The following is a 20,679-nucleotide window of genomic DNA, read 5'->3' on the forward strand; positions in this document are numbered from 1 at the left end:
GTATGCCCCCATAATTAATTACTAATTCCTCAATTCGTAGACCACAAGACTAAGAGGGAAGAAACTTTGGGCTGCAATTATTGAGCATATGGAGCTCTCCTCAAACAGTGTGACATTTGCATGCCAACCAAAAGTAGGTCATCAATTTCCACATAATTGCCATGTCTGACGATTCCGAACACACACGGAAAGTGATCTCATTTGTGGACGGCAATTGACAACAAAATGGGTGCTTGTGGTGTTAGCTCTTCCTAGTCTTATGTGGGTCACAACTCACAAGTCTCTGGATTAGATAAATATTCGCCCCCAAAATATCACTTTCACTCTTCAAAAGATTAAAAAAAAAAAGAGACACCCTCTTAAACTATTTAAATATATCACTAAATCCTATCCACTAATATACTATTAGAATTTTCGATGAAAAATAACCTTAAAAATTAACTAATTTAATAGATGGATAAAATGTCGACGTCGTCCTCCTGGATTATTCTATCTTCTCCTTTAGTGGTCTTTATAGCAACTTCTCCAAATATTAATCTTTAAACGGATCTTCTCTTCTTCTTTCAACATCCACTTTAAAAAAGAAAAAGTAAGGTATATTTAATCCATCCAATTAGTTAATTATTTCTTTAATAGGGGTGTCAAAATGTAATTAACTCAAAAGACTTTGCATCAGTTTTACAGTCATCATGTTGGCAAATTTATTAGAAAAGTTGAAGACTTGCCAGTCATAAATGGCGATAGCCATTACAACAAAATAGAAAGTCCACTTTTCTGACAGGGAGGATCACCTAACATTAAAAAAAATCACAGCAATAATGGTTCAGAATCTTCAAAAGAGTAATAACTATGTAATAAATGTAGCACATCAGCCATCATTTTAGTTGGGATTCTTCAAGAAAAAAAATAAGGTTGAAGGCTTAAATCTATGAATGAGTCGAGCTAGGCTGTAGCAATTTGTATAGTAATATTAAAGTTTTTGAAATTGAGTGAGTCTATTTTTTCCAACAGTAATAGGAAAAGTGGGCCACTATACAAAGAGTGGCCACTTTCGAGCCCTCGTCGAAAGTCTTCTTATCCTAGAAGAGAGTGAACATTACACAATCCTTCTCATCGACATGTACAGTTGTTGCAATATCATATATAAGAAGTCGACCGGGAGGGCTAGTTTTTACCACATATGGACTTCCCGTCTCCAAGCAATGACGTGTTCCTCCTGCTACCTCTCTTCTCCTAACGTCAAATTTGAGCCTTCTTCCCCACTATTACATATAACAGGTAAAGGCAACGAGTACTGCTACTCCATGCAAAGCTGAGACTAGCTTACTTATAGATCAAATTAAGAATAGTTCATTCTATCTACTCAGAGATGGTTTTGGGAGCTCAAGCTATGCCGGATAGCATCGGTGGCCAGGCCGAGGTGGTTGATGGAGCTCTGTTATTCCATGGCAGGGATAAGAACCACCCGGTGGATCCTTCACTCTGGAGAAATGAGAAGAAGATGAAGAAAGAATTGGTGGCTTGGGCTAAGACTGTTGCTTCCATGGCCATCCATGCATCAAAACAATCCCATCCTTACGAGAGAAGATAGATGAGGCTTCTTTGGTTGGGTTAGGATTCAGTATGGGCTGACTTTTATCGACACGATCCAATCATAATTTTAATATTAGATGCGGTTATGATTGTGTGATCGATTAGTTGGCGACCATTTGACGGTGCTCAAAGACCGACCCCGATGGATTGGCTTGCATCGAATCTACTCCCAACCAGGTTTTGCTTTGTTATTGAGAGTGTAAGTTTGTATATTTGTATATTTGATTGGGTGTAATAGAGCATGTGAAATAGCGTTGGAGGAAACTGGAATCTATATATTTTAAATGTTAAAACAAGTTTCAAATATTAGGCACTCATAAATGGTTTACTGAAGTAATGCTTATCTATAGTTTTGATAATGCAAAATAGGAGCTGGTTTCAGGACTAATTATTGCACTAATCGAATTCATCAGTTAATAAGATAAATTATTCTTCGGATGCAGAATAGATACCCAGAACGCAATTGTTTCTTTATAGTATTTCATCTACCTAATTAAGCACTCATCATACGAATGATGGATGCTCTTCAAGCTTAAATTTTGAATAATAATACAATACCTGATGCTTGTGTTTTAGTTCTCGGAACAACTGAGATTTCTTATCAACAAGATTTTTATTTTCCAGGTGGGTTACTATAACAAATGGAATTCAAATTTCCTGGGTCCCTCAAACATTTATTAGCAAAAGCAATCAAGGAGTAGAAAATTAAGAGATCAAACTTTAATTATTTAATCTGTTCAAACTGTGAAGCATTCTCCTTCTGTTATCACAAGTGATTAAAGATCAGGAGGAATATGTTCTGCCCAAAGTGATTATCATACCATCAAGACTATAGTTTGAGTGCCATAACTATTTGAAGCATCAGCAAATCTATATTCACTGCTCTTCCTGTACCATTATAATGACATTCGCCTATAAAACCTGCTGAAAGGGCATAACAAAAGTTCTCCATGACAAGTTCTGCACCCCGTCTGGAATCACCAAAAAGGTGGAATTCAATTCTAGTTTCACCAACTCTGCTTTAAATGGATTTCAGTGTATATAGAACATAATGAAATGAACTACAACCTCTTTCCAAGTAACAGTGTTAGATGGATTTCATTACAATTTTATTATTTTCCAAACAAAGTAATCATTTCCAGATAAAAACAATTGAATTCTCTTCAAATAAAATCAATTAAATCTTATCTAGAATTAGTTCCAAAGGTACACTATTGTGAGGACTGGTTAGCTATGATCCCTTAAAACTTCACAAGGGGGATGCGCTAGGGGTTTATCCTTTCCCGCGCGGCACTCCTACTCGTAGCTCTTTCCTTCTTCTTCCCTCCTTCTAAACCATCGTTAGAATTTGGAGGGGGAGAGAGGCCCCTCCCCTTGAACTTTTGTTGTTCAGTTTCTCCTTTCCTTCTATTCTCTTGTATTTCCTCTCTTTTCTTCGCCCCATTTTCTTGTTCTCTCTCACAGGTAGAGAGGAGATGAGCTTCAAGGATTCTTTTTTTTTTTTTTTCTGGTGCCTCTCCATGTTTAGGATGAAGCACAGAGGTTCATTGATCTCCTCCTTTATTCTCGGTCCCCCTCCCATTTTACGACAGTGGCTTGTAAGATTTTGGAGGCTTTCTTCCTCTGTGTTCTTGTTGTCATGGTTGCAACTTCTACTATTATTTCTTGCTTGATTGTGTTATCAGACTATGTATTTTTACTTTGAATTGCTATCTGTGCTTTACTAGTAGACGCTATGATGGCCGGTAGCAGGCTTAAAAGTTCGAGAAATCTTTCCTCTCAATCCGATGATCAAAATCATTCGAAAGCAGGCGTCGAGGGGAGCGTCGAGTCCCCTTATTCACTTGCGCAGCTACTTGCTCCTTGCCCTATAAAGCATTTGGAATATCAACTTAGTTGTATGATACAGTGCTCAGGGTCTTAATTATGGGCTCCATTTGTGATGGTTGCTTCTGCATTGGAAGGCTTGTACTAGTGTCATGAATTTATGTAAAGCCTACCCGTTTAGTTGTGGAATGAATATAAGCTTATTCTAGTATATTGAGGTCTATACTAGTATAAGTAACTAAACAACAGCCTAACTCAATACTAGTTTACTAATACTTATTTTTCTCTCCTCTCCTCTTACCATCCAATAGTTGATATTTAACAACAAAATCTAATTAATATTTTGCCATCAAAATACATTATTTCAATCAACTATTATTTTAATCATTCTCTCCTGCTCTCTCCTCTCCTCATCCATCCATCCATCCATCTATTATAAAGAGTAGTTTAATTATTTTTTTAAAAATCTCCTAAATTTGTTACTTCTTTATGTTACATTAAGCATAATTATTACAGCATTATACTGATTTGCAACCAAACACCATGATAACTTGAACGGTATAAGCTTTCTTATGCAAGTTCAAGAAATGAGCATAGGTAAACTAATTTGGAAATTTTTGCACAGCCAAACACACTTGCTAAGTGTTGGATCTTGTTAAAATTAAACTCCTTTTCTTTGTGTAATAAACCTTGTAATCACTTGATCCATATATTTGCCTGCTTTCTCTCCCAAAAGAAAAGGATAAAAAGAAAAAGCTTTACAGGGGGATAGTATGACTAACAAATAAAACAAAGGAGACAAGTTTGCTAGAAGCTAGTTTAAGAAGGTATCTACTGAAGGTGAACGAAGACAACTAAAAATAAAGACTCAAAAGACTTATAGCAACAAGGAAAAACCCACCCAAACTCAATAGCCACAACTAATCTTGTTAGCGCAGCAGTTCTAATTCCTTTTTTCTTCCTCCTGAAGCAAGATGCAGTGGATTCAAATTGCAGGACATTGCGCACTCATATCCAACAAACTCATATGGTGAATCAATACAACAGATGATAACAGTAGTAAATTCTCTGATAAGTATAAAAGACTATCATTATTTCAAACTTCCAAACATGTTGTGCACATTGTTAAAGTTACATAGCTGCAGGAGAACCAAGAACCTTCCTTTTTTTAATCTCCAAACAAGAACTATATAGCATATAGAGTACCAGGATTCCTAGATCAGCACATAAATTACAACAAAATTTCGAGATAAAAATCTAACCTTTTCATTCTCCCTGCAAAGGTGCTACGTTCCTGACCAATTACCCTTCTCGATCCCGACGAACTCCTCCATCAACCCTTCAAAGAATTCAGCATCGTTAAAACCGTCTCCTTTCGCCTCCCCATCTCCATCTCCATTACCTTCCACCTTCCTCCTCTCTTCCCCACCCCCGACCGCCGGTTTATGCCCCTCGAAGAGCGCTAAGTGCCCAAACAGCTTATCCTTCCTCGAAAATGTTGTGCCGCACGAGCAGCGCCACGGGCTCTCCCCGCAGTGCTTGAGGTGGCTCCTGAGATCCGCCACCACCGCGAAGCTCTTCTTGTTACATCTGTGGCAACAGTACATCTTTGGGCAGTGGCTTCGCTTGAAGTGGTTCCTAACGCAGACCGCCGACTTCAGCGGCCGGAACCGCCGGTGGGCCCGGTTCCGGTTGCACCCAGGAAATGGACACGAAAATTTGACCCCGGTGGAGGACGAGGACGAGACCGGTCCAGATCCGATGCGATCAGGTCGGGAGAGGGCTTCTAGGGTTTTGAAACGGTCGCCGTGGGCGCGCATGTGCATCCGGAGGTTGGCGTCGCGCTTGAAGCCCTTGCCGCAGATCTCGCAGAAGTGCACGTGCTCCGCCATCAGCTCTGCCTCGTCCAGCTCCACGATGTCGTCCTTAGCCACCACAGACGCAGTCGACGGCGGAACCGGCGCCGGCGGCGGAGGAGGAGGAGACGGATCTGGGCCGTTGATCCGGGGGAGGGCGGAGGAGGCGAGGAGGGCGGCCGCGTTAAGGATGGTATGGTGGACAGCGGCGGAGATCTCAGAGGAGACGAGCTGGAGGTGGTCGTCGGATATGGGAAGGCCTCGCTCGACGGAGTCGGAGAGGAAGCGGCGGACGGATTCCATCCGATCATTTAGGGCAGAGAGGTTCAGGAGGGGGACGCGAGGGTCCGTGGTGGATATGGGAGGGTAAGCGACCGCCCCAGTTGAGTCGCCGGTTGTGGCCGCATCGTTCTTAGTGTTTGGGCCGCCGGAGCCGGTCATCTCAGTCGCGGAAGAGGAGCCGATTTGGTTCTCGGGATTGGGGCAGGAAGGGAAAGTGAAGTTTCTGGCAAACGGACGTTTTCTATTAATAGTGGTCGAGTGGTCGGGGTGGAAGTGGCCCAACCTAGTGGAACGAAGTCACGAACTTGTAATTGTATAAGATTTTTCTTCAGCCTAGTCAGCAAAGAAAAAATATATATCTTCCTTTTAATTTTATTTTTAATGTGCCCGCGTGTTATTATTCACGCTTCTTTTTCTTTTTCTTTTTCTTTTTTGGACCAAATCAACTTCCGTGAATACCAAAGACGGTGCATTATTAACTTATAAAAGCACCTAATAATGTTACATTATAACATCTATTTTTATATTATAGTTAGGATGCATAATAAATATAGGTTTTAGACTTCTCTATTTTTCTTTCCCTCAACCAATCAGTCAAGAAATGCAATCCATAATTTGATGAAACCGGAGTTTCATCAAAGGTATGAATGAATGCCCAGTAATTCAATCAGTTACATCATGAAAATGAAAAAGAAACGAGAAGTATTACAGGCCAGTAGGATTCTGAAACAGTACAAAATAGAATTTATTCTTGAGAACAAGGTAAAAGATATTGGGGGAAGCTGTGAGCTTCATGAGACATGAATGGAGGACAAAATTATATTTGACATCTACTCCACCGAAATTTTGCATCACAGCCACATTAAGTTACTGTAACTCTTTTTCAGATATGCAATCACTTTATCCTGCAGTTTAAATATATTATACAGCAGAAAAAAGAGGGCTCCTGCGAGATTACCGGGCCCCATCTCATACTCGATCAAATCAACGAGTTTGAGGTTGAACAGCAGAAGATGGATGGATCTAGCATGTAATACACATTGCTGTTTGGCTTCCATCAACTACCATCATCCAGAATCTATCGAAGATTTAAGATGATGGTCATATCATTTCATGAACTTCTGTAGTCTTCTTTCTGCTGCAAGTCCAGCCTTGTTTTGCGGTTCAAGCGCTAGGGCATGTCTGAAATCTGCAAATTCAAAAAATTAAGGGGGGAAAAGAATTAGAAATTGCACTAACACTAATTCAAACTTGTGCATAAGCCAGTCTCATAGTCAGCATCTGTCAGGAATTTCGTGGATACCATATAAATGAATCTGTCCTAACGTATTATCTTGTGAGACAACATGAAGTGCTGAAGCAAGAAGATACTCTGACGCAGAAATTAAAATAAAATTTGGATATGATGTTTCTTGTTTTTAGCATGTAGGCATAAATTACTTGGGAGTAAACAACATTTTGCCAGTTTTTCAATAAAACAAATATTCTGTAACAAGAATGGTTGCATGCACGGTAAGGCATACATACTGAAAGAAGTTTGAAGGATAATATACTATATAAAACTATAGTCAAGCAAGAATTTCCACAAACCTTGCATAGCTTCTTTATAGTACAAGAGCATTTCCCTGGCTGTCCCTCGCCTTAGATATGCTTTAACATTCTGATAAACAGAAATGTTATGGTTATATAATAGCAAATACACCAATAGGCAGAATATTATAAGTAGGAAAAGATAAATAACAATTACATCTCAAATCTCCACAGAAATATGTAAAGATATTCATAGATACTTTAATCTTCTTGGGAAGCAAATGGTGAGCATGGTTTCCACAATAAACTTTCTAACCACCCCATTGCAGTAACCGAAAACACAAAAACTAGATCATCAATGTGTTTGATTTCCACTAACATTTCTCTACCAACCCTTGACAATTAAATTTTGGGATGTGTGCAATAAGACCTTTTAATACATTTCTACTATTTGCAGGCATGAGTTTTCCAGCTTAACAAAAGTACGGAGGACACTCTGAATGACCTGTTATCTAATTTATATTACAGTTTCACTAAGGCATAAATGTTTGAATTCTCTCTCCAATCAGAAAAATGTTCCAAATTGATTAAAGGTACGAAGGAAACTCAGAAAGGACCTATTATATCATTTCTAACTATTTCATTCCAGCATTAAGGTTCCAATAATTTATGAAATATTGATAAATATTTAAGAGAAGGAAAGATACGATGTTGAATAAGACACAAAATTGAAACATGTATTGATCCAAAGAAGCATATCTGCAAACTTCGTTTTACCTTCTTATCCAACAAAATGGCCTGATTGCAATCTGCTTCAGCTTGCTGAAAGCTGCAGAGAGAATTTACTCACCAATAGAATTATTGATTTTAGGAGAACCTATCAACAAATGCATCATAAAGGAAAATAACATACCAACCCAGTTCCAGATATGCAGCTGCTCTATTGCAGTAATATGTTGCATTCGTATCATTCAATTTAATAGCTTCAGAATAAAATGTGACAGCCTTATTCCATTGTCTTCCCTTATATGCCGCATTCCCCTAACACAAAGTTGAGCAACAACTACTAATTTAGCAGGGAAATAAACAAAGAAAAATTGAATATCCATCATTAACTGCTGAAGCAGAGAAATGAATGTCAAATCCAATAGAGAACTCCTTATATCATCTCTAAAAGATGGCAACAATATGAATGATGGGTCAGACAATGAAGTTAAACATGTCTACTGATCCATGATCCATCTAAATATATCACTCTCACCATATCCAAGACCTTCGCAAAATTGAAGTCAGCTTGCATATGTTGTATGCTTGAGATCCACCAATGTTAAAATGATTTTATGTGAGCAAGATAGTAGTTCAGGAGATTGCTGGTCATTCAAGTCTTGGAAAGGTTCTATGAAGAGCTAAATAGACAAGCCAAGGATTTTAAGTACATGTCTTCGTATATTCACTTTAACCCAACAACTTAAATGTCTATATCAGCATGATAATTAGTAGCAAAACACAGCTAAAATGATATCTAAATTGAAGACCAAAGATCAAACAAAAGAAGAAGTTAAACAAGTTGAGCATTATCAGGGACCAAAGAGGACAAAAAAGAATTATTGTTTTACCAAGCAGCTTATATGCAGTATACAAACCTTTTCTTTCAATAATTCCGAAGCATCCATATCCCCATTGGTATCTGGTGCTGAAACTGAGTTGGATGCCATGCTAACTTGTTCTTGTATAGAAGAATACATGTCTAAAACAGTATTAAGAAGAAACTTATCTGCTCCGTGTGCTGCTATAAATGAAACTGAGATGGGATAACTATCATGCCTCCCTAATGGAATGACAGCCTGAAAAGAATAAGTCACCACATAAATACACATTGCAATGGATTTAATTAGCTTAAGAATAAAAAAAGCTATCTACGGAAATGCTTCTAAGTATTTATTATCATTAATCATCCCTAAATCATGATTATGCACCTGACAGCAGCCAGACATTCCAGCGATGCTCAATAATGTCTGTAGTCGATCTTCAAACTCTACAGACATTCTTTGCTTGGATTTTCGTTTTAGTGGAAAATCTGCTGTTGTTGGGATGACCAAAACTCCTCCATCCTAAGAGCAATACAGCAGATAAATAACTCAGAAAAAGTGTAAGACTAACAAAACTGCAAATGAAAATGAAGAACATGTCAACTTTTAAAATCAAATTTTATTACAGAAAGTTAAGGAAGGTTGGACATACATGAAGAAAAATCAGATTTATATCTGCAGATATGTGAAACAATCCTGTTGTTCCATGTTTAGGTGAAAACAAGATCTTTCCACAGGTGCTTAACATTTTTTGCTATAATGAAAAATTACCTTGAGGAGGCTGTTAAGTGCAGCTCGCAGTTCAGTTCGAACACTGTACACAGATTTGATGTTGGCATGAGTAGAATTCACAGCTGCAAGAACTCGAGCAGAGATATCTAGACTGATCCTGGGTTTCACTTTTTTAATCCAATCCTCATGTTTTGTTTTGAATTCACATCTGAAAAGTTGATTGATATTTCAGACTGACAGTAAATACATCAAAGATAATGTTATGCATCTATAACATTTTCTTGTGCCAAAAAAAGCAAAAGCACATGTTATTGTTTTCAAGTAATTGTGATGCGTGACGGCCTCTTATATCATGTTAACTTTTTTTTTTCCGCAGAGCATATCACCACAAGAAAATTGTGTCAATAAGTTGTACAAAAAAGGACCCTATGAGCTTGTTCAAGTTAATGTTTGCAATAAGTCCCCACCAAAACATAAATATACTTAAAACAAACCTTTGCAATAACACCATAACTGTCGCAAGAGCCTTCAAAGCACATGTTCCTTGCTGCATCTTTGTAGAAGGTTCATAAAACTCTTTCAAACTTGGTACGTTAGAAGCAATATATTGACCAAGATTTATATGCCTTGGAGTCTGGTCTGCATACAATATACAGAAAGGAATGGTGGAACACATGAGTTTTGACAAGAAATCATGATTATCAATACTTAATGTTAACTTCAACTTTGACTCTACAAGTGAAAGAAGAAGAAAGAAAAAGGACAACAGTGACCGTATAGCTCACATCCAGATAAAGTTCCAATAGCACTGCTTATAACATGCAATGTCTTCTGTTTTGGAACCCGTAATAACTGAAAGCAATCATCAGCAAATATGAACTGCCTTGATTGTTTAAGCCCCATTGGAGATGCTTGCAACAAGACATTCCCAACACGGTGTAGAACAGAAGGATCTCGTGCAAGCCATCCTAAAAGAATTCGATGAAATAATTAGGAAGAATCTAAAAGCGCTGGAGTTGATTGTAGTAACAGATAAATTCAAAGTGAACATTGGCATACTATACAAGACACAATGACTATTCAAATACTTGGACTAATAGTCCTTCAAGCCAAGAGAAAATACAGAGAAGATAAGTATGTGTGTGTCGTGGTGGCCACATATAATGATCTTAAAGCTTCAATTATCAAATTGGAATCTACATAAGATCCTAGATCCTTTCATAAGAACTTCCTCAAGAGATAAAAAATCTGAGAATAGAATAACTTTCCAGCTTGGAGATGATCGAATTGTAAGAAATAAATCAAACAGTTAAAACTGAAAACATACAAACATGTAGAAGTATCTAATAAGGAAAACATGCTAGATCAGAAAGCAAAAGTCTTGAAGCAAGATGTGAAGATCATGCCACTGATGTATCCTAGAAAACGCTAACTGAATCATCTCCATCCCTTCATAGTTATATTTTCCAGCATTCATTTATCTATGGAAAATTTCCAATCAAGATATTGACTCCAGTACAGCACAAACTATAATATATAGCCTATTCTGCAACACTTAACAGCATAAGTTCCAGATGTTGACTGTCAACAACCACACCAAAATAAACCTTTTGGAATGAAATAAGTCAATAACGTGAAGCTTTCTCAAGGAAAAACTCACAGGTCATATATATATTTTTTACAATGAACTCCTTGTTTGATTTACATTGCTTATTCAACTTTCATAGAAATATAAAGATAATAAACCTGGGTCAAAGAAAATGAAGCGATTAAAACAATTCCAAAGATGTGGGTCAAAGAAGCCTAATGTATAATGCATAGGCATACCACATTACGAACACTACAACCATTACTCTTCTCTAAAATGCAAATTGAAATAAAGGAAAGATGTCATTTATATGCATCACCAAGACAATGCCTTCCCACATATGCGTCATCAAACAAGTACATTCTTATTCAATTGGCAGGTCATACCTATAGCATCTAAACTTTGACAATTCGGTAAAATTCCAATAGTAGATACAACCCCATGAGAAGGTCTGAAACCAAGGATACCACAAAATGAAGCAGGGATTCTCACACCTCCAACTGTGTCAGTACCTGCAGATGCACAAAGTGCCTTCATGTGACCAGAAATCGGAAATTCATAAGAAAATCTATCTAAGGAAACTTAGTAAAATAACTTCTTGAACAATTGACTGCAACCTGTAAAACAAACTATTTGATAGCATGGGAAGAAGATAAAGGAACTCAATAAATCAAAATTTCTTGAACAATAAGCTTTAACCTGTAAAATAAACAAGTTGATAGCACCAAAGGAGATGGAGGAACTCATTCAATTCAAAGACATACAAGTCAATCACCATAGGTCAGCAAAAGAAGAAACAACCAGTACCAACATTTTAGTCCCAATCCCAGCCATTTTGTTTGGCTATATAGATCTTTTTCCTAAATTTTTACTATTTAGTGCAAGGGGCTTTGTCAAATTAAGTGCTATCCTGTTGCTTCCTCCCATGTAGTTTTGCTCCCTCTCAAGGACCTTCTTGAGCGGGATCAAATAAAGACTGCAGTGAAGATGTGAATATTCACGATTATTTGATAGCATAGGTGATAATATTATTACATAGTGAATTGTTAGGACATCTAGAATCATGTAATTGCAAAGTAAATGTGAAATGACTCGTAAGTTAGATATGGCAAATGTACTAGAACAGATGGTCAACACAAATAGCAGAAAAATGACGAGAGTGTGTGCCACCTAACAAAGCACTATCAATTTATCTATTAACAATTAACACCCCAACCCAGCGCGCAAAAAAGGAAGAAAAAAAAATGAACCAAACCAAACCGAGCAGGAAAGGAAATAGGTACATAAGCAAGTATTCACACTGATATTATACACTTCATGTTGGCCCACAAGTATGGATTATTCAATATTGTTGCCCATAGTTATCAAATGTCAAAACTGAACCAGACTGAGTGGTCAAACCAGTTGGAACTGAAATACAATATACCGGTAAAAACCGGCCAACCTAGTAGTTCAACCAGTGAACAATGCAATCTGGTATGGTTTTTGCAAACTGACTGGATTGCTCTTTTTCTTTAAAAAATTATCTAGTTGTCCTTAATATTTAACAATTCTATTATTTATCATAAGGGTAATTTAGTCTTAAAATAAAAAATATATATATTTTAGAAATGTAAAGTCTAATTAAGATATGAGTTTGTACAAGTCATATGATTTGATTTACTTAAACCTAAATATTAGTTTAATTATTTAGAACTGTGAGTAAGGAGAGCAAATCAACCGATGGAACCCGCATTTAAACCCTTCAATATTTAAAATAATCTAAATAAACCAGCAGTCTGACTGCGTGACCCAATGTTGAACCAGTAACTCAGTGACCCAACCTCTAATATTTGGTTCTATTCTGATAACTATATTGTTAGCTACACAAGGATATGTTATCTCTAGAACATAGATAAACACTAAGTGCACAGGAAGACAGTGTTGGCTGCTCTGAGGCAAACTAAATTCAGGTTTAGAGCAAAATATGATGAATAAATCAATAATATATTGTTCTAAATGTGAGAACCCAGTTTACAATCAGTGGAATACCAAGAGCAACATCAACTAGTTCAGAAGCAACGGCCACTGCTGACCCACTGCAAGATCCTCCAGGGACTACTGACGGGTATTCTGCATTGACTGGCGTCCCATAATGCAAGTTTTCTCCGGTTAGACTGCCAAAAGGAAGATAAACAAGCTAAATCAATGAGCTTTAGTAATTTTAATAAAAGTTATCGTGATAAAAAGACGTACTTATGAAGATTAGACTCATTAGAGCATCAAAATAAACTAGTACAAGAAAAAAAAATGTTACAAGTTTCACTTAATGGATAAGGTTAATAGATATAATGATCATGGGAGAGATTCAAAAATCAAATGAGACAAAGAAGTTAAAAGAACAGATGGTATTAGCTTTGATACATAGAGCAGCACAGGAGGGCCAGGACAATTATATGTCTCAAAAGTTGCCAAAAAGAAGTGTAGAAAGATAGATATGCCTCAACTCTTACAATAAGTTTCATAAGATATTTTTTTTTAATCAGTAGTTATATATGACAAGTAGAACAATCACATCAAAGGTGGACCTAAAAAAGATATATAAAAAGATTAAAAGTATAAACAAGAAAAATTTTACATGGAACATATCAATATCGCTGCACAAAAAAGGAACACAATATTGAGAAGGGTTCATCAATGTTATACATCTAAGGAAAGAACAGTTTTTGAGACATGATCATAAACTTTGCTATTTACATCCTTGTAATTGCCAATAAGTACTTTAGAAAGCAAGATGAGCATCCAATTACATAGAAGAGCAATCTGATATACATGAAAACTTTTTGCCACAAGAATCTCAAATGAATTGTTTGATTTGCTAGCTTTAGAGTATTTCTAACTGACCATGTGCAAGCTTGAGTCGAGTAAAACCAGATGATTCTTACCATCGGAATATTATTGTAAGAATTTGCATAAATATACAATAACTATCCCGGCAAGTAACAATAAAGACACTCACTTTCACCCAGCCATTCTCCTATCAAAAGTTTAATGGTATCAAATTCCAACCCTACTTCTTAAGCTCCATTACCCTAAGGTTTCGGAAGAATCTAACAGCAACTTGTCAATCTTACTAAAAGATTAGCATCTAGATCAAGAAGTTTACAGAATATATGTAATAATGACACTCTTACTGATTAATTCAAAGGTTCACTGCCAAACTTCTGTCCACAAAGTAGCAGTGAGATTTTCAGTTTTCTCAAGATGAAAAAGTAAGGCATACTTCTGCTTGCAGCATAATCAACTTATCCATAGCTTGTAGTTCATAGTGAGTTCAAAGTTAAAGTAGCCCTTTAGTTTATAGATCTCTAACATAACTCCCCAAAAGCGGTCAACACCTTCCGTGTAACTTATTGATCACATTAAAGAAATAACGAAAAGGAACAATACTGCATTTCTGTTATTAAAGTAGCTCTTGTTTGAACAACTCAAGGAGGTCTCATGAGATGACCGTCACAGAAAGGAGATTAGATATCCTCTTATTGTGCTATTAGCCTATTATTCTCCATAAGCTTACAAGAAGCTACAAATATATAATTCTTCTGATCGTCAAACAGAAAGGAAATTAGAGTGTTTCAAATCAAACTTACAGGAACGATCAATAAATAACTCAACAAACAGGCTAATAAGAACAACGACCGATGGGCTTAGAACTAAAATTACGAACCCAAAAGCTAGTTCATCCATAACAGTCCTCCCTACACACGTGGCTCCTTGCTTTAGGAGCATCGTCACCGCCACAGCCGTCCGTCTCGCGGCCTCGTGCGTCTTCCTCCAGTCCGGATTCCCAAATCCGGAAACATATCCCTCAACCTCAAAACTGCAGATTTCAATTACCAAAATGTTAGAATAACCTAACAATTTCTGATCATAACAATTAAGATACAAAAGGAAGAAGAGGCAGTACTTACTTGTCGCTAACAGCGAAGTTGAGGTCGGCGAGGGGTTGGCGAGCAGCCGGGGGAGGCGGCTGAGGGAAGCAAGCAAGCTCGAATCGCTCGACGAAGGCGCCGAAGTTTTCGATCGGCTTGGATCCTTCTCTTAACCTACGCCTACTCCGGCGACTGGCCTCGGCGAGGATCACGACGCCGACGATGGTTATCCCGACGACGATCCAGACCTTGGGTTTGGACGCCTCGATCATACCCGACCGCAACCTCCCCGAGAGCTCCATCTTTAACCGATTCGATCGCGAATCGCGATCAAGAAGAAAGAGAAGAGGGGGAGGGAGAGAGAGAAAGAGAGAGAAAGAGCTAGGGTTTATGGAGGGTTTAAGCCGTCAAGAAGAAGAAGAAGAAGAAGAGTGGAGGAAGTCCTTATTACTTTTTTCTTTCCTCTCCATCTCAGAGACGATCAGTTGGAAATATACGTCTTTGCTACAATGCGTCGAAAAATTCTACGCCGACTTGATAAGTATCTTTATTCGTGCTCGTGGAAATCGGCAGCGTATTCCATAAGACGCCGTTTTCTTATCTTTCCCAATGATATTGGTTTCAGGAGATTAACTTGCTTTGCAACTATTCTCCCAACTATCAGTGACATGATCACCAGGTGTTTGTTTAAAGTGAAGTCATACAGTTGATATCAAAGTCAGTGCAGAACCATTAGAATTACAAACAGTTAGCATGGTGACGAGTAATAACACCATAGATATAAATAATCCAATCAATTACAATATCGCCGATGACACAAGGAAATCATAGAATACCTCATAGCAATGTGCTAATGTGCATATTATTTTAACAACTGGTCACCCAGCAAGCTCTGCATAAAAATCTGGACTAAAGCATTACTTTACAACTTGTACAGAGGAGAAATAAAAACATTATTAATCTTACAACGATGGGTCGAGAGCATTTACAGTATGATATCATAGAACCCTCTCAGCTTTACCATGTTTAGCATCAGGAAGTCTAACTCCAGCTTTTAGACATATCCTTCTTGCGATGAAAGTCATAATTGCATAGCTATGATGGATAATATAGTGGAATGATTCTCCAGGAGCATCTTGAAATTGTAAGATATTTATCACCACTTAAATCTAACAACTATGCATGATATGTCATCCGTAGAATTTCTATTCAGTGCTTCAGCTGTTAATTGCTTCGCCGCTGCTTGTGGGTCTTTGGTCTTTCTAACAAGATCGACTACCTCATGATTGGTCATAACCTGGTTGAATTGTGAAAGAAATACGTATTTGTTAATATAGCTAGGAAAGAGTCCAAGGTATCAACAATCAATATCAACAAAAGACAACAACCTTCCAAAGGCCATCACTGGCAAGGACGAGTAGCTCTGTGTCAGCACTTATGTCTTCAAATCTTAAGTCAGGATCGGATCCCAAATGTAATTTAAGAGCCTTGTCTCCAAATGCTCGAGAAACAGCTAGCTGACCGTTAACTCTCGGAACATCTCCTGCAAATTGCACAGTTCTGACACTCAGATATAATTAAACTCATACGAAGAGACATGCTGAAACTGGTGGATTGTTGGTAATTCTAAGATCAATTATCACCCATTTCATGGATATAATAGCATCTTCCATTTGTACAGGTTTTCTTAGAAATTTTCATATCTTTTCTTACAAGACTTGTCATACATCATATCTAAGCTCATGGTTCACTTACACGTTCACAAAATCAGATTGCATTACATTTTTCCTTGTAGATCACACTCAGATAATAGTTAAATTTGTTTATCCACCTATGAAGACATTGAAGTAAGTGTTAGTACTAACCAGAACAATCTGATAGTAGAGGAAAATTTTCCACAGATATTTTCTGATGGAAAAAGAGAGTAATCTGAAATACTGAAATTAGAGATAGACTACAGCAATAGAACAATTTGTGGAGAATAAACTTACTAGAATGTCTATTTTGTCCTTTCAATAGAATTAACTTATTAGTATATGCTAGTTCTTAAAAAGAAAAATAAAATATCAATCAGTTTTCAGCAGAGCAATATGTAGCTAAAGTAATTTAGAGAGATATTGCATTTGTGTTTTCTTAACAGAACCCCAAGAATGGTTGTCAGTAAATACAGTAGACTTCACTTCCTTTTCAACTCCCATCCAGAGAACCAAGCACACACAAGCAACACACTTCTTCATCTCCCTCTCCCTCTCCCTCTAGAATGAGAGCATAGGTATCTTATGTTGGATCACGGCTCAGTTATGATTAGAGTAGTTTAATAACGAAGGTTTCTATTTATAATAGTCAGCAACTACAGAGTATCAAGGGAAGAAAAATAATACGAAGAAAAAACATCATTACATGAAACTAGACATCAGTGAAAGAAAATCAGAGAAACCTGGTATGTTTGAAACAAAGCCGCCCCTTCTCTCAATACTCGCACGCTCAGCATTAGGTTCATGATCTGTTGTCATTTGTAGGACTTCCCCTCCTTTTAAAAGAACTGCTCGTGAATCACCAACATTGGCTATCCATAACTTCATACCATTCATGAGGATAGCAGTAACTGCAGTGGATCCACCTCGTCCCAAATCTGGATTATGAGAAAGAATTGCCTGATCAGTCTTCTCGTAGGCTTTTATGATGGCCCTATCGGGATGGGTCCAAAACTCTTCCTGTAAAGAAAAAAGTCAAAGACGATATATTATTCCCATGTGCCAGTATGAGAGGCCTTTAATGGCATTCAGTATGAATAAGTGGAAAGAGCACCTCTTTCAAGATGTTAGCAAACAGATGCTTCTGTAAGTAAGCTGCAACATTATCTCCTAAATGGCCATCATAGATTGCAAATAGACCAAGCTCTTGCCCATTTATGCAAACAAACTCGGCTACATGATAATCCTCCATAGGATGATTTGCCATGCCTTTAACAAGGCTAAAACCATAGGTAACTTTGACATGACTACCTGCGCTTTTTCCTTTGCCACAAGATGAGGAAGGACCTGCCAACTGTACAGTAAATCTAGACTTTTCAGAATAACTCATACAGAGAGACACAGGAAGGAAGGAATAAAGCAGGGCTTGAACTTTATTCTGTGCAATATGTGCGATGATGATATATCAGAAATAAATCTACCAAACAAACTATAAACTTAAAAAGATTTTGGGCATACAGGATCAGAAAGATTAAATTAACAATTAGGCATACTAAAGCATATATATCCCACCCTACCAATACATGGCTTCTTAAGTTACAAGAGACTCAACGGCAACTTTACAATGAACATAAGCTCCAATTTGTCACACCACAATTACATCTTAAAGGAATTCTCCCTGCAGGGTTTAAGGTTAAGCTGGAGGGCTATTGATAATTGTCCTTCCATGGACAAGCTTGATCACTTGATTAGAATTGAATCTGTAAGATTTATCTAGTATTATGTTTGGTTTTCATTCCCTCCTTAGTAGGCACCCAACCTCTCAAGTTCAAGTACACCTTCGGCAAACTTTTATTTCTCTCAAGATGACAAATTGAGATAAACCTGAGCTAGCTACACATGAACTCTTTGAAACAATTGGGATCAGGCAATCCCGCTTCAAACAACAATCAGATAATGCTGTCAATTTAATCATGAAAACATCCTTTTTTGTTTAGAATGAGCCAGATAATTCCCTGGAGTGAATGGAAACATTGAATCTTCTGCAGAATGATCAGATCAATGTTTTACCACTGTAAAATAAAGAAACTGCCACTATCTCTATAGTTCAACTCGAAACCCTCACTGATGTATAGAAGAAATTTATTGAATATAGAAGAAACTCCAAAGGTGGATCTTCAATCTAATGATAGAAACTAAAATACTATGGACTCCCCCTACAGATTAAATCAACGCAAAAGGAGAAAATATTCTTGAGAATTTAGTAGTTCCAAAATTAATGCTCAATCACTTAAAAAGGAACTATTGTTTAGATCATCACAGACCTGAGAACAGCACGCTCGGAAGCAGCATAATCTATCCATGAATCCTCACCTAAGTCCGCAACATGTACTCCTTCCGTCAACCCCAAGATTCGATTTTGAGCGAGACCCAGTTGGCGAAACCTCGAGATGTTCACGGAACTGCAAACCTTGGGACCCGAAACCAAATCCAAGATCGCTAATCGAGAAGTACCCAAATCGAGAATCTGGGCATCAAGAGATGGGTCTCACGAATCAACCAACCAGACCGCAAGAGAAATCGAAAGGAGAAGAAAATTAAAGAGGAACTCGGGAGACAAAGGCTGCCGTGCTGACTTCGTGGTGGAAGCCAACGAGTTTGATACGCTATGATCGCCAAGAACAGTGTGGGAGAAGATTATTCGGTGGTGCAACTTGAGACTTTCTTTGCAGTAAATCGAGAAATAACAACAAGACTGCAAATCGTACAAATTCAAGAGAGAAAAAAGGTTGACTTTTGTTTCCTCCAAGTTGAGATGGTCTTTGAATCGATTAGAGATGCGATTGGACGGGCCCAATCGTGATCCAACGGCTGCCGCTCGTGAGCCTCGAAGGAAGGAGAGACGTTGGATTGCCATAGAATCTACCTAATCATTGAAGAATCCGAACACGAATGGGGAGGTCTTGGATTGCTTAACTATTTTAAGAATGTCACAATAATTTTTTACGTGTGTCAAACAAGACTTGGTATTGGCGGGAGAATTCAGCGATTTATGTGAACAAATAATTCACTTAGCTATTTTTTCAGTAACTTTTAAATTCCTATATAAATAGTTAAATAAATAACTTTTAAATAAAAGCTCAACGGTCTTCAAACTCATCTAATCTTATATTTATATTGGGAACCAACTCTCTCTTCTTTTAATTGAAGAGAAGTCCAACTTGAACTCAAACTTTTGCTATCTGAATTTGAGACTTTTTGACTATTGACCTTAAAATATACTAGTTTATAAATTATTAAATTAGATGACAACTTTCAGATAAGTCATTTAATAATTTTCAAACTCACATGGTTTTGTATTTAATTTCAAAGTATATTAGATTCAAGTTTGATAAAAAAAAAAGCTGATTGAGATGGCTACTTTCAAATATAAGTTCTCCTCCTTAGTAACTTAGGTCCATTTGGTTTGAATCCAGGGCTCCTAACTTATTTTAATAACTATATTTTTTTATATCTAATCAAATTTAGTTTTTAAAAATTTAAAACTAAAAAATAAGACCAACTAATTAAGTATAAAGCTTAATCTCCAACCGAACAAGCCTTTCTTATTGACTCGGTTAATAATTTTGAATTCAAGATGTGATAAAAAAAGGTTTGACTGACTTAAAATAGTCAATAACTCCATGCCATGAGTATAGATTAGATTATTAAAAAAAAAGTAATAATAATAAATAAAATAACAATATTGATCTTGATTTTAGACTTGGGATGATTCGGAACACTAATCTATAGGAATGAGAATGAGCTCAACAAAATTAAATTTGGGCCTGAGTTGGACAATAGGGCCTGTCTGTTATTAGGCCCATCTGGAGCCATTTCAGCCCAAATATAAGCCTAATTTTCTCTGTGCTAGATTTACATATATTTATCAAAAACATCCTCTATTTTGACTTTATTATCGTTCACACCCAACAATATAGTTTTATTTTTTCCATCTAACCCTTGTATTTTTTTTAATGCTTTAAAAACACTTTGATGTCAGTTTTCTTATGTGAATAAACTAGAATATAGTAAAAG

The 20,679-nt window shown here is 37.1% G+C and overlaps 3 protein-coding genes and 1 long non-coding RNA gene across 4 annotated transcripts; 1 reads left to right on the plus strand and 3 right to left on the minus strand.

Moving 5' to 3' along the window:
• The first annotated feature begins 1,133 nt into the window (after positions 1–1,133).
• Positions 1,134–1,924, plus strand: LOC140760013 (uncharacterized). Its single transcript, XR_012104303.1, has 2 exons — positions 1,134–1,278; positions 1,368–1,924. It is a non-coding gene; the product is annotated as an uncharacterized lncRNA (long non-coding RNA).
• A 2,542-nt stretch (positions 1,925–4,466) lies between these two features.
• On the minus strand, positions 4,467–5,814 carry LOC140760011 (uncharacterized). The gene has a single exon (XM_073096770.1). It carries the CDS (start codon positions 5,715–5,717, stop codon positions 4,707–4,709), a length of 1,011 nt encoding a protein of 336 aa, XP_072952871.1. The 5' UTR covers positions 5,718–5,814; the 3' UTR covers positions 4,467–4,706.
• A 551-nt stretch (positions 5,815–6,365) lies between these two features.
• Positions 6,366–15,410, minus strand: LOC140760007 (outer envelope protein 64, mitochondrial). The gene is made up of 13 exons (XM_073096765.1): positions 14,948–15,410; positions 14,704–14,856; positions 13,029–13,153; positions 11,384–11,509; positions 10,195–10,377; positions 9,904–10,048; positions 9,449–9,617; positions 9,065–9,199; positions 8,732–8,932; positions 8,002–8,129; positions 7,866–7,917; positions 7,149–7,218; positions 6,366–6,747 (listed from the first exon to the last, which is right to left on the minus strand). The coding sequence occupies exons 1-13, from the start codon at positions 15,208–15,210 to the stop codon at positions 6,665–6,667; spliced, it is 1,833 nt and encodes a 610-aa protein (XP_072952866.1). The 5' UTR covers positions 15,211–15,410; the 3' UTR covers positions 6,366–6,664.
• Positions 15,411–15,681: 271 nt separating this feature from the next.
• Positions 15,682–19,375, minus strand: LOC140760565 (probable protein phosphatase 2C 41). The gene is made up of 5 exons (XM_073097570.1): positions 18,927–19,375; positions 17,717–17,956; positions 17,346–17,622; positions 16,297–16,451; positions 15,682–16,205 (listed from the first exon to the last, which is right to left on the minus strand). Exons 1-5 carry the CDS (start codon positions 18,963–18,965, stop codon positions 16,065–16,067), a joined length of 852 nt encoding a protein of 283 aa, XP_072953671.1. The 5' UTR covers positions 18,966–19,375; the 3' UTR covers positions 15,682–16,064.
• Positions 19,376–20,679: the final 1,304 nt, after the last annotated feature.

The sequence above is a fragment of the Typha angustifolia genome, chromosome 5 (assembly GCF_048772165.1).
Source record: "Typha angustifolia cultivar Huaian chromosome 5, ASM4877216v1, whole genome shotgun sequence".
Classification (NCBI taxonomy): Eukaryota; Viridiplantae; Streptophyta; class Magnoliopsida; order Poales; family Typhaceae; genus Typha; species Typha angustifolia.